We start from the raw sequence: 13,811 nt of genomic DNA on the forward strand, positions 1-13,811 counted from the left end.
TTCTGGCCCTTTAAATACAGTTCCTCGTGTTGTGACCCAACCATAAAATTATTTTCGTTGCTACTTCATAACTGTAATGTTGCTACTGTTATGAATCGTAATGTAAATATCTGATATGCAGGATGGTCTTAGGCGACCCCTGTGAAAGGGTCGTTTGACCGCCAAAGGGGTCGCGACCCACAGGTTGAGAACCGCTGGCCTAAAGGATGGAAAGGATGCCAGTTACCAAGGACTGAGCATTTCCCACCCTGTGGGCCTGTCTCTTAGGCTTCAGGAGTCTACTCGGCCAAAGAATCACAAATGTTCTGTGCATCAACCCATCCACAGTGGGTTCCATGCCTAATGTTTCTTTGGCCTTTGGCCTTGAGGCCGTCAGATACACAGTTTACATAGATGTTTCCTCTATAGGTCAATGTCTTTATATTTCCTGATGCTGAAAGGCCTTAAAATATCATAGAGCAGCGGTTCTCAACCTGTGGGTCGCGACCCCTTTGGGGGTCGAACGACCCTTTCACAGGGGTCGCCTAAGACCATCGGAAAACACATATATTATTACATATTGTTTTTGTGATTAATCACTATGCTTTAATTATGTTCAATTTGTAACAATGAAAATACATCCTGCATATCAGATATTTACATTACGATTCATAACAGTAGCAAAATTACAGTTATGAAGTAGCAACGAAAATAATTTTATGGTTGGGAGTCACCACAACATGAGGAACTGTATTAAAGGGTCGCGGCATTAGGAAGGTTGAGAACCACTGTCATAGAGGATTTCTGCATGTGACCTGGTTTGGGGCCAACTTCATGAAGACTATATAGGCATGCGGGTTGTTTTATGGTATTCAAGGCTTTTTGGCAATGTCCCTATGTTGGATTTTTAAAAAATATATATTTTATTGATTTTCCACAGAGAGGAAGGGAGAGGGATAGACAGCCAGAAACATCGATCAGCCGCCTCCTGCACACCTCCTACTGGGGATGTGCCCACAATCAAGGTACATGCCCTTGACCGGAATCGAACCCGGGACCCCCTAGTCCACAGGCTGACGCTCTATCCACTGAGCCAAACCAGTTAGGCATATGTTGGATTTGAATGATCACCTATCAGGATGGATTTAGGAAAAGTCTGTCTGACCTTAAGAATCTGGGGGTGGGTTTTCTTACATTGTCTTTAGTTTGAAAATCTTTTTAGCTGACTCCCAAATACCAATCACAGGTAATATGATGAAATATAGATGGGGAAAATTCTAGTGAAATGGCACTAGCACCAAAGAAACCTTTTCTTCATATAAAAACCTCAGTGGTATAGCTCAGAGGTAGGATAGTGATCAGTTTAAAGAAAGAATTTTCCTTCTGCCAGCCCCAGCTGCCCCATCAAACAGCTCTTCACTGGCTCAAGGTGAGTTTTCACCTCATCCCCTGTCTAGCTCTAAGCATTTCTCATCAAAAGCAGGGACCCCTTCCTGAGGACCAGAGAACTGGTGCTTTCTAAACATGCAAAATCCTTATTGAAAAAAAAAAAAAAAGTAGCCCTAACCGGTTTGGCTCAGTGGATAGAGTGTCGACCTGCAGACTGAAAGGTCCCAGGTTGATTCCGGTCAGGGGCATATGCTTTGTTTGTGGGCACATCCCCAGTAGGGGGTGTGCAGGAGGCAGCTGATCGATGTTTCTCTCTCATTGATGTTTCTAACTCTCTATCCCTCTCCCTTCCTCTCTCTGTAAAAAAATCAATAAAATATATTAAAAATAAATTAATATGTAAGTGATTTAGGATGATTCTCAAGTTAATCTAGAAGAATAAACCAAGAAAATGTTGAAAAGGAGATTTAAGAGGGTGAATATATATCAATTGTTAACAGATGCTGTAACTCAGAAATAGACTGAAATATATATTAGAATTTAGCTTATAATAAATGTGGCATTTCAAAGCAATGAGGAAAGGATGACTTGTTAAATAAGTAAATGGTACAGAAGTATTTGCAGCATATAAGACCAACAAATTTGTGAATAAGTATAATAAAGGTCCTTATAAGTCATTAAGGAAAATATGAACATATGGTAGGAAATTGGACAAATAGCCTAATGAGCTTTCCACAAAGGAAGTATACATCTGGTCCTCAAATAATGTCCTTTTTTTTCAAAGTTATTTTCTTATAACATTGATGAAATGCCTTAGAACTTAACTCTTTGTTTTAGATTCTTTATTGTTTAAAGTATTACATATGTCTCCTTTTCCCCCCATTGACCTCTCCCAGGCCACCCCCATCCCTCAGCACATGTCCTCACTCCCCTAGTGTCCGTTCATTGGTTATGCTTATATGCATGCATACAAGTCCTTTGGTTAAACGCCCTAACCTTTGGAATAGAGATTGATAGGATTGAAAAACAAAAACAAAAACAAAAACAAAACAAGTCCTTTGGTTGATCTCTTACCTCCCCTCTCCTACCCTCCCCTGCCTTCCCTCTGAAGTTTGACAGTATGTTCAATGCTTCTCTGTCTCTGGATCTATTTTTGTTCATCAGTTTATGTTGTTGATTATATTCCACAAATGAGTGACATCATGTGATATTTATCTTTCTCCAACTGGCTTAACTCTTATCAATTAGCCTATGGTAAATGGCTTCATTCTATGTTATTTCACTTAAAGTCGCAGAACCTATTAACGATGTTATGTGAGAACTTATTGTATGTGACCAATAATTTTATGAAAAAAATGTTTAATAGTAATCAAGGAACTGAAACTTAAGACAACTATGCTAGGCCATTTTCCCACCTGTCAGATTGGCAGCGATGTTTAAGCTACATGGAGAGAGCTCTGGCTGGGAAAGGGGACCCCCACCTTGCGGGGTGTGGGAGTTGGGATACCCATCTGAAGAGTCATCAGCAGTGTGCACCCACAGCCTTCGATGGTAGGAAGCCATTGGGCAGATGCACCAGTAGTAACTATAATAATGGACAATTTAAAGAAGAGTAGGCGATGGATTGAGTAAACCAAGCGCCACGCACACATGCTCACAGTGGAACACACGCCTATAAAACATGGAAGTGGTGGAATGTGTTTCTTGACGTAGCAAGATGCTCTAATGAATGAGTGAGTAAATAAGGTCACAAATACTGTGTGCACAGTGATCGCACATCTGCCCTGCACACTCATATACTCACGCTCACACACACACACCTGCAAGAATGTCACCCAGTTTTAACTGACTCGGATGCTAGAATTTTTTTAAATTTTAAAATACTCTCCTTTTTATTTAACACTCCCATCTGATTTTTCTATAAAAGCATATGTTGTTTATGCCATTCTTCTAATTTTTTTAAGTAATAGGAATTAAAATTGCTCAATTAAAAAAATCCTTACCAGTCAACTAAGAGCATTTGCTCATTCTGCATATGTTGGTTATATCCACAATCAATCAAAACTACTAATTTTTGCTTTTTGTACAGCTGCCCCACTTTGTGTGTTTTCCTGGCTGTGGGGCATTTATATTTTCTTCATTGTTCTTAAAGTGCATGTGATGTTATTACTACAGTCTTTCTGTCTAAAGTTGATTCCTCTCACCTCCCCCCACTTCCTCTGGGATTGCCACCCTCTCAAGAGTCTCTGCAAGAGTAAGCCATCCTTGCCCTAGCCAGTTTGGCTCAGTGGATAGAGCGTTGGCCTGGCGAACTGAAAGGTCCCGGGTTCGATTCTGGTCAAGGGCACATGCCCGGGTTGTGGGCTCCATCCCCAGTGGGGGGGCTTGCAGGAAGCAGCTGATCCATGATTCTCTCTCATCATGGATGTTTCTCTCTCTCTCTCTTTCCCTCTTCCTTCCTCTCTGAAATCAATAAAGATACATAAAAAAAAAGAGGAAGCCATCCTTCAGACAGGGCCACTGCCTCTCCACCCCCGAGTTTCCAGCACAAAGACCTTTGAGTAGCTGCTGTAGGAAGAAGCATCTCGGCCTGGTGTGTGGGGGCGAGGGGGAGACGGGTGCAGTTATTATGGTAAGCACAGCCATGGCCACCACAACTTAATCGACATTTCCAGATACCCCACACCAGAAATCAACGATCAGTTTCGTATTGCCATCTTCTGAGAAACTCTGTCTTAATGCAGTTGACACTTGTTCTCACTACAAATGAAATTTCTCAATAATAGTCCTTTCTTCTACTCAGTAATGTTGAGGAGTTAACAGCTCCCCCTCGAGGCAGTTGTAGGAGTTATAGCTGGTGGCGTCTGTGGCAACAGTGCCCTTCCCTCCCCCTCCAGAGCCTGGCTTCACAAGCCGCTGTCAGTGTCAAGGTAGCTCCTATAACCTTTCAAGAGGGTCTTTTATTTTTCAGAGAGCTTTCCTTTCATTTGGTTTGATAATAATTTTGCTCAGAAACTTATCACAAGGACCAGCTACATTTGTAGGGCCCAGTGCAAAAATAGAAATGTAGGGCCCTTGTTAAAAAATGATCAGGCGTTCTGGGCACGCTCTCCCTCTGGGAGCACACCCGTGCCTTTCCCTTCCCCCTCTTCTTCCTCCACAGGCCTGCATCCCCTAAACTCTAAGGGTCCCATGAGACTTGCAACCTGGGGAGCAGTGGGCAGTGGCAGCTCGTCCTGGGCTCACCCCCTGAACCTGTCCCCAAGTCCCCCTTTTCTCTGACTGTCTGGAGAGCCACAGCAGCCCTGCCTACTCTTCTCTCCTGTTGCTCCTTCTATCCTAAGCCCTTCCTTGTTTCGTTGTCCCCAGCTTTAATAAAAGTACTCTCAAAAAAAAATAAGAGTTCCAAAATTAAACCAAGAGTGGGGCCTTCTAAATTCAGGGCCTTGTGTGACTTCCTGGATAGTTGGTTACAGCGTTATTCACTCCTCCTGCCCCTGATGTCACACGTGGTCTGGGTCAAGGTTGCCTGAAGAGGGTGGCAGGTAATGTGACATGAGGGAAGCAGGTTCTATATTGGGGAGCCTGGCATTCTGGCCCTGAGCCTGGTCTTTCACTTTGGTCCTTGAAGCCTGCGGCCCTTCTGTGAGGGGCTGCTGTCACCTGACCATCCCACATTTATGACGCCTGCTCTTTCCCTTCCACCTGTAGAAATTCATCGAGTTTGAAGATGCCTTGGAACAAGAGAAGAAAGACCTACAAATCCAGGTGGAACACTATGAGTTTCAGACCCGTCAGCTGGAACTGAAGGCCAAAAACTATGCAGATCAGAGTAAGTAGCAGCCTGAGCTTGAAATTGCATTGTTTCCAGACCTACTCGAGCTGAGCAGGATGTTGAGAGCCTTTGATTAAAAAGAGAGAGAGAGAGAGAGAGAGAACCCATTGGTAGCCTTATTTTATTTTCACTGTGACCCCCTCAACCATTATACTGCTATGTATTTCTGTAATCAGACTCTAATTCTTTGTGGAAATAACATAAATAATTAAGGCCCCTTTGATGACATAGCACTTTTGCATATACTGCAGTCTGACCCTAAATTAACACCCTGTGATCCTGCCTGCCCTGTGGATCCTCGATTCTATGTGTGCTGTGTGCTGCAGTCTGTAGGCACTTTAAGCTCTTCCAAGGATAACTAAGCTGTTACTCCACTTTGTGCAAATACCCCACTGCTCCTCCAAGTGTGGTCCCCTGGCCAGCAGTGCCAGCATCACCTGGAATATTAGGAGTACAGACTCCGAGGCCCCACCTGTCAGGTGAGGAATGGCCTCGACACTACAGCCTTGCCTGCACACCACTGAGGAAGGATTGCTGCTTTGTGACCTGAAAGCTGGGCCTGATGATGCAGCCCCCGTCATGACAGTTGCTGGGCCGGGCGTGCAGCTGGCCGAGGTGCCTGTAGGAACACCCTGCTCCTTGCAGGGAGAGGCAGAGAAAGGGTTTGTGACTGTTTTTGTGGTAAGAACTATTCCTTTAGTTTTCGGAAGTCTTTGTTTAAACTGTACTGTGAAAGTTAAGATGATTGGTGTGATTTCAGTTTCCTGTAGTAAGAGGTTTTGATTATTGAGACCTGCTTTGCTGCTTTACGTAGTTCCCTTGGGTGGCAGGAGCTTTCATTTCTCCGAAAATTTCAGATAAAATCGGGAAGGAAAATGGTTGGGTGTGTTGGGTCTATCCCTATCCCAAACAAGACTTGAAGGCCAGTACGTCATGGTGTGTTGGTGAGTTCTGGACAACCAGCAGGCTGTGGCTACATATATGTGCAAGCATGCTTATATTTGCAAACTGGAAGCCAACCAGAAGGCCCAGTTGAGGCATGCGTAGGTAAGCCTTTCTATAGTTACACAGACTCCTTAACAGTCCCTTTACTTAGAATACTTTTCATATGTGAAACCTTTTCAGCTCTTGTTAGAAGGAAAACATGTAAACTCCAAATTCAGGCGGAAGTTGTTCATTTGGTCAGCACCACAAGTGAAGGCCAGAGGAGAGAGGACACGCCTCCGGGTTCCTTCAGCCGGGCAGTGGCCTACACACCTGCCCCAGCGGAGGGCTTAGCCGAGGTCCTGGGGCTCTGATCCCTAAGTCCTTTTCAGGGGCTTGTGCACCGACAGGCAGCCCCTCCCCCAAGGCTGGAGCGGAGGCCAGGGGTCTTCCTCTGTCAGGGATTCTGTGTGTGCTGTGTGCTGCAGCCTGTAGGTACTTAGAGCTCTCCCAGGGATAACTAAGCTGTTACTCTGCTTTGTGCAAACACCCCACTGCTCCTCCAAGTGTGGTCCCCTGGCCAGCAGTGTCAGCATCACCTGGAATTTTAGAAGTGCAGACTCTGAGGCCCCACCTGTCAGGTGGAGAATGACCTTGACCCTGTACCCTCCAAGGACACTGCTAGGAAAGCCACACCAGGAATCATGGAACGAGAGCCTACGGACTGAATGAGATGTTGAGTAGTGTGTCGGATCAGTTTACAGCAGGCAGCAGGAAGTAGGGCAGGTAGAGAAGCTCACACACGGAGGACTGGGTGGGTGCCGGGAGGACCGCCACATGAGTCCTGGCCCATGACTGTCCCGTGTCCTGTCCCTGGCTCTGCACACCAGCTGTCACCTGTTGGTGGGAATGCCAGGACAGAGTTGAAGTTTGAACAAAGGACCACAGACAGAAGGTGTTCGAGTCCAGTGGCTCACTTGCTCTGTTGCTGAGATGCAGGGGTGCGGTCCCCGCTGCCACTGTAGCTCCCAGTGAGGCCTTGGAGCAGTCAGGCGGCAGAGCATGCAGCCAGAGGGGACCATCCCGCATGTCACATCACAGGGGCTGCCAATTTAGGGTGACACAGCTGGCAGCCTGAAGGTGGTATAATCATGACGGTTTTTCTAGCCCTCGGTACATGCGTGCAAGGGACACTTGTGTGTCTGTCATGTGTCTCAGGTGTTGTTTTGCTCTTTGACACATCTTAGAGGTTACTCACTTAGGGATTCTGCCTCTTTCCACAAGCCACTTGCTCACTTTTGGTCTACACTTGACACATCCTCTGAGGTTTGCCTGCACCTTCAGAAGCTGCGATGTAATTTAAGCTTAGATAGTAACGTGCTCTGTGAGTGTTACCGTCCCGCATCTTTCTGTAGCAGAACTGAATAGCCTCACGTAACACAGCACATACAATACACACACGTCCCAGACGAGTCAGAGTCTGTGTGCTGCCATCCCCAGCAGAGTCCCTCCTGCTCACGCTCCTGAGCTTCAGGGGCAGCGGCCTGCACCCGGCATGGGTTGGTCCTGGAACCTACACCCACTGCCCAGTAAGTCCAGCGCAGTACGGAGTTGTGAGAATTGGGTTGTGCGGTTGACAAACAACAGTTGTGTTTTCCAGTTTGCCGGTTGGAGGAGCGGGAGTCAGAAATGAAGAAGGAGTACAACGCTTTGCACCAACGACACACAGAGGTAGGTGTCCAGCCATGACCAGCGTCAGGCTCCAGCCCACACAGGCCAGGCACTGTGGCGGCCACTCACCGTGGCTTGCCTCCTGGGCCTTTCTTTTCCTGGTGTTCTACTGTCAAGCCTGAAAGCTCAGGCTGGTCGGACTCCATTTTCCTGAGTTCTGTCATTATCTCTATCAGAGCACAGCAAGTTGAGAACAGCTTAGAGAGCGGAGTCAGAGAGGCCTTGGTCAGCAGGCATCACTCACGCACCTGTGTCCTTCTCCACAGATGATACAGACCTACGTGGAGCACATCGAGAGGTCCAAGATGCAGCAAGTTGGGGGGAACAGCCAGACCGAGAGCAGCCTGCCCGGGCGGAGGTAGGCAGGGCCGGAGCCTGCAGAGCCCGGTGGCCCCTTTTCCCGTCCTGTGGACTCAGGAAGAGGGTTGTCTGGTCGGAGTGTGTGGTTAAGCTAAGAATGCGTGCTGAGATTCTCCCAGGCGCCAGAGCAGGGTGAGGGATGTGGGGGGACCTCTGCTGGCTCATGTGGAGTCATGAAGGCCGGTGGAAATCTTATGCAGTCCCTCCGAATACTTGCAGATTCTGTGTTTGTGGATTCGCCTACTCACTAAACCTTACTTGTAGACTCAGTATCAACACTTACAGTCACTTGCAGACATGCACAGAGCAGTGAAAAGTTTGAGTCACCCAACACGCACAGTGCCCGCTCCAGTCAAACAGGGTGTCACTTCCTGCTTGTCTCAGCCTCATGCAGAGACGCCAGAGGATGGAGACATCCGGTACAGTGTTGTGCAAGGCACTTGGGGTCTGGACCTTGAGTGGGACTTGAAGCCCAGCTCTGGACCTGTTTATGGGACAGCTTTAGGTCACCAAACACGTCTGCACCTCATTTTCTCTTTTTAAAAATAAAGCAAATAGAGTCTACTAGGATGAGTTAGGAATTCCGATTCTAATCTACTAGAGGCCTAGTGCACAAAATTCGTGCAAGGGGCTCAGCCCCCGCTGCCGCAGCTTCATCCAGAAGGACATCGGTCTAATTAGCATATTACGCTTTTGTTATTATAGATGTGAGCTGTGTATCTGTATATGCACCTACTTCTCTGGGATTAACGGTTCAGGGTTCACTAATTCAGTGTTCGTGGTGACTTTATAAAACAGATCCACTGAGGATCATGAGAATCGACTGTGTGGGTGGGGAAGGGTGGGGGACACTTCAGTGACTGCCAGGCGGAGCCGTACTCCTGCTGCTGGGCAGAGCAGCGCCAGTGCCAGCAGACTTGAGGCCCTGGCTTGTCTGAGCTTAGGAGCTCAGTGCTGGTTCCTTAGGGGAGTGGGGAGAGACCTGCAGAGGCCCGGCTCCTTCTCTGTCTTCTGTTCCCTGTGGTCAGATAAAACCAGACCACAGCCCCCCAGGGAGCAGATTGTCAGAGATCTCCAGGGTGTCGCCAGCTGGAGGGAGTTGGCCCGTGAGAGACCAGAGTTGTTGACCTGGGACGAGGAGGTTGGTACCATTGTTCCAAGTCTCCAACAGGCAGGAGGATGGGCCGAAGTGGGAATCCCAGGCCCCACAAATTGTGCTCAGCCATTGGTCCATTTCCAGCCGTGGCCCCTTGTTCCTGCAGGCAAAAGCCTACAGCCCTAGTCAGGTCACATAGACGCCTTGTTGGCTACAAAGTTTTTTTGTCCTGCCTCCACCAAGGATCACGTCTGTAAACAAGTAGGCTCAGGTCCTTCCTCTGTGGGCGTCCTCAGTTACTCTCTGGGTCACTGTGGGCACAGCTGTTGTGCTTCTGTACTGGAGTCTTCAGATGTGAAGACAGAAGTATGTAGTGTGTGTGTGAGCCTAGTGGGGCCTGGGAAGGGTGGCCTCGAGGGGTGCCCAGCATGGTGCGAGACAGTTGTGCAGGGAAGTCTGAGCTGGGGCATCTCCAGTGCACACTGGGCACCTGGCCAGTCCAGAGCTGCAGCATTCTGGAGCCTTGAGGCCATTTCCCCACCAGCTTTCTGCAAGGCAGGAGCCACGGAGGTGTGACCTCTGAACTCAGGACTTAGAGGCCATGAGCATCTACGGTCCTCAGTCACAGCGGACAGCACTCTGGGCCCCAGGGTCACGACAGAAATAGATATTCTTGGAACCTTGGGATGGTGTAGGCTCAGCCTAAAGCAGAAGCTGCCCATGCTCCACAGCTGGGCCCTGAGGTCCCAGCCATCATCGGGGCCAGATCTGACCTCTCGTGCCTCCTCTGCGTGGAAGAGGCGCCGTGGTTGCAGGGTGGCTGTGCTTTCTGTGGAAGTCTCCATGTGGTGGAGGCAGGACCTTGTCTGGGGACCTGCTGTCAGTGTGTCGTGTGGCCCGTGCCCTGAGCAGAGTCTGACGAGTGTGGCTCTGACCCTCCAGCTTCCTTGCTTCCCAGAGTTATGGGAAGTCAGCAGCCCCCTCCCTAGGGAAGCCCCAGCCCCGTGGCGGGCACTGTCCTTTTGGACATGCGTGGGTGGCTCGCAGCGTCCCCTCTGAAGCCCCTCAGCAGCTCTTGAAGGCTGTGTTGGAGCTCCTCCCCCCAGGTAATTAGAACAGCTGGTCCTAGAAACCCCTCAACCTGTTTCATACGGCGGGTCTTTGGGTCTCTTCTGTCCATGCGGCCAGTTCAGATCCTGCTGCCGGGCCATGGCTGCTTGTAACTCTGGGCGAGCAGGGCCTTTGGAGCCCAGAGTAGAGAGCAACGCCAGTGGGGTTAGTGCACGGCAGGGGCTTTCTCCACACCTCACTGGGCCTACAGGCGCCCCTTCATTTGTAAAACAGACCCACTGGCTGTCCTGGAGAGGTTGAGGCTCTGGCCCAGATTGCTGCACGCCTTGTCTCGATCTGATCTGCCAGGAGGGGATCGCTGGGGCCCAGGTGTGCCCATTGATGGCTGTCACCTCCAGCCCTCGGCGCTCTCTGTTAATAGACTCTCCCGAGCCAGAGTTACCACCATGGCAGAGAGATGCCTGCCACAGCAAGCAGGGGCCTGGGGCTGCCAGCCGCAGTCCTGCTGAGGTCCCCTCGCTGCGGAGAAGGGCGTGCTCCTGTGGGGGAGCAGGAAGCAGAGGGGTGGGGCCGTGCATTGGGGCGCCCCCATTGCCCTGCCAGCCAGGTGGAGGCATTTAGCTTCATCACCAGCCTGTGGTTGATTGTCCCGGGGTTGCTGCAACAGTTGTAGGGGCTCCCGCCTTCCCTGCAGCCTCTTCTCCGTGGCCCAGACACTTGCTGGGAGCCAGATGTTCTGAGGGACAGCATGTGTGTCTGACTTTGCCCCTGGACCTGTTTCCAGGTGAACAGACCGGGATGGCAGCCCCTGCCTCGTGTTCTTAGAAAGACACCGGTGGCCATGGGGGAAGCCTGAGCCTCTGTCACAGTGCTGGCTGCTGGCCTTCGTAGGGCTCAGGGTCAGACATCCTTTGTGACTGTGCTGCTGCCTGTCGCCCTGGACCCCTCTTCTCTGGGGTGTAGCCTCTCCTGCTGCAGCTCGGGATCTTTTAGGGACACACGTGTATGTCCACCCAGGCTCTTCATTCAGACTCTCCAGCTCCCACCATAGGGCTCCTCTTAGTGCTGGGGAGCCTCTGGTCGCCCCTGTCCCCAGGCAGGCCTTTTCCTTCACTCCTGGCTTGGTTTCCTGGATTGTGTGTCTTTAGAACAAAACCCAGTGTGTGCTTGAAACACCTGGTTCGGTCCATGGACGTAGTCATGTGTGGCTGCGTGCTCTGTCCCTGCATGCCGAGTACACACGTGTGCTGAGCCATCTGGAGAGGACACGTGCCCACCGCCCTGTGCTGACTACATGTGTGACCTGCTGCACAGGCCTCGTTTGGGCCTTTATCCACGCTGAGGGTCACGTGTCTGTGTGTCACGTGTCTGTTGCATGTAGATATGTGCGTGTTTTGGCATCTGTCTCTGGAGCGTAGAGTGGGTGCCTGTGTCATCGCACACATACTCTGTGTGAGCAGATGTGCGACTGGAGCTCCCTGATGTTCTAACGCTGTCTTCTTGTCTTGCTCTCTGTGCTGTCACTGCTGTCTCCTGGCCCTGTGTCTGTCGCTGTCCCACAGTCCTCGTCAGTCATGGAGGAAAAGGTAAAGCCTGTGCAGTGTTCACGCTGTCGTGCCAGGCGCTTGGGGGCCTTTGGGGTCGGGAGAGTTTGTGATTAAGATGCTGGTGGTTCTTAATTATAAGCACAGGAGGTTCGTGGGTCCCCTCGACACTTGCTGCAGCACTGTTACAGACCACAGCCTCCTGACGGGGCGTTTATAGGGCCACGACACTGAGGAGGCAGCTGGTTGGCCCAAGGTCCTCGAGACAGCCCCAGAGTAGATACTGGCACCGGGACTCCACTCAACAAACATCCACCCATCCACAGATGGGGCTGTGCATACAAAGCCCAGGGCTGGCATTGCCTGGTAGGTAGTGGGTGGGGGGGAGACCCTGGGCTCTGGTGTCAGAGCCCTGGGCCCAGAGCCAGGGGCGTGACTATGACCCCACGGATAGCGTGACCCCCTTGGGCTAAAGCCCCTGAAGTGGACAAGCATAGGCATCCCGAGGGCGCTGCAGGGATATAATGAGGGACACACTGGCCAAGCTTCAGACGGGGCTCTGGCCTCAGTCAGCAATGCTGCAAGTGCTAACCTGGCTCAGAGCCATTTGCGATTCTGTGGGGAACAGCAAGGAGATGATCAGACAGAATTCCTGGTGATGATTTCTGTTGGGGGAGAGTGGCTGTCTGTCTCTGGATATAGTGTGTGTCTGCACAAAGAGCTATGGAAGCAGGTGATGGACAAGTGTTCCCTGTCCTTTAAAGCAAGATGCTCACACTCTGTCCCTGCTGTCACCCTGTAGCATCTGGTGACAGCCAGGGTCGAACTTGTCTGGGGCCAAAGGACCCGTTGTGTACATTTCACCCAAGGCCAGAGCCAGCAGGAGAGGGGCCCCAAGAAGGAAAAGTGGGCAAAGGACAGGCTGGGAGCCCCTGAGGGAGCAGATGGGAGTTGCAGCCCATCCTCACCTGGCCCCGCCCCTCCAGGGCTGTGCTGAGCATGTGGCCAAGGCTGCCTTCCCAGGTGCCTTAGGCTGAGCTGTGGGCCTCTGAGATCTTGATGCATCTGCAGACTCAAACCTTCCCAACTTAACGTCGTCCTTAGGATCTGAGTTTTTCAGCTTTTAAGTGACATGTCCGCGAAAGCCTCCTCTGTGACAGGTGATGAGGGCTGTGTGCAGTACCTCCTGAGAGGCCTAGGCCCTGAGCGTGCCCCTCTGCATGACTCCCACAGGCATCGATGGCCCAGCCCCGTGGAAGCACACTGCTCCTCTGGTTCTGTCCCTGCCCCCGTGGTACTGCCAGGTCCCAGTGGGTCCAGGGAGCCTGCTCTGCAGGAAGCAGCATCTTCCTGAACAGGACAGGAGCCAGGCACGGAGGGGACAAGGCAGCATGCGCCTCACGAGCTCTGTGTTTCTCCCTGCATCGAGCCCAGCCAGAGAGACCCCTGCTCAGAGTTGGACTTCATGAGGCCGTCTCCGGCCATAGTCAGTTCTGGTCAACGGGGCTGCTCTGCTCCCCTCCTCACTTGCATCCGCCAGGCACCACAGGGAAGCCGTCATCTCTCTCCAGAACAGTCCAGCCTCTGGACCCAGCACCTTGGACCCCTTAGGGAGCTCCCCTCTCCCTACCCCTCCAGCCTCTGTCTCCGGGGATTGAGCTCTGAGCATGAGAGGCTGTGGTTCGAGGGACTGCAATTCTGGGCCTAAACAGCTCTGAGCAGCGTGGGCTCTGTGGATGACAGTCCCTGGGTGCAGCGTGTCTGTCCTGGGGCAGAGTGGGAGCTGGCCTTGTCTCCACTACCTGGTGTCTGATGTGGAGCTCCCGTGGAGGAGGGTTTCTGCCCTCACTGGTTCTAAGGCCCATGTAGCGTCTTGTCACAG

At 51.0% G+C, this 13,811-nt stretch overlaps 1 protein-coding gene across 15 annotated transcripts in view; it reads left to right on the top strand.

Moving 5' to 3' along the window:
* MAPK8IP3 (mitogen-activated protein kinase 8 interacting protein 3) overlaps positions 1–13,811 on the top strand; it is a 54,335-nt gene that overhangs the window by 10,513 nt on the left and 30,011 nt on the right. For 9 of the 15 annotated variants that reach the window (XM_059692660.1, XM_059692653.1, XM_059692659.1 and 6 more), the window contains exons 2-4: positions 5,080–5,200; positions 7,788–7,858; positions 8,125–8,216. In XM_059692660.1, coding sequence (XP_059548643.1) covers positions 5,080–5,200; positions 7,788–7,858; positions 8,125–8,216 — 284 coding nt within the window. Of the gene's footprint in view, positions 1–5,079; positions 5,201–7,787; positions 7,859–8,124; positions 8,217–11,947; positions 11,972–13,811 lie in introns of all 15 variants that reach the window. The other 6 variants (XM_059692650.1, XM_059692648.1, XM_059692652.1 and 3 more) reach the window with 1 other exon arrangement.

Source organism: Myotis daubentonii, chromosome 4 (genome assembly GCF_963259705.1).
Source record: "Myotis daubentonii chromosome 4, mMyoDau2.1, whole genome shotgun sequence".
Lineage (NCBI taxonomy): Eukaryota > Metazoa > Chordata > Mammalia > Chiroptera > Vespertilionidae > Myotis > Myotis daubentonii.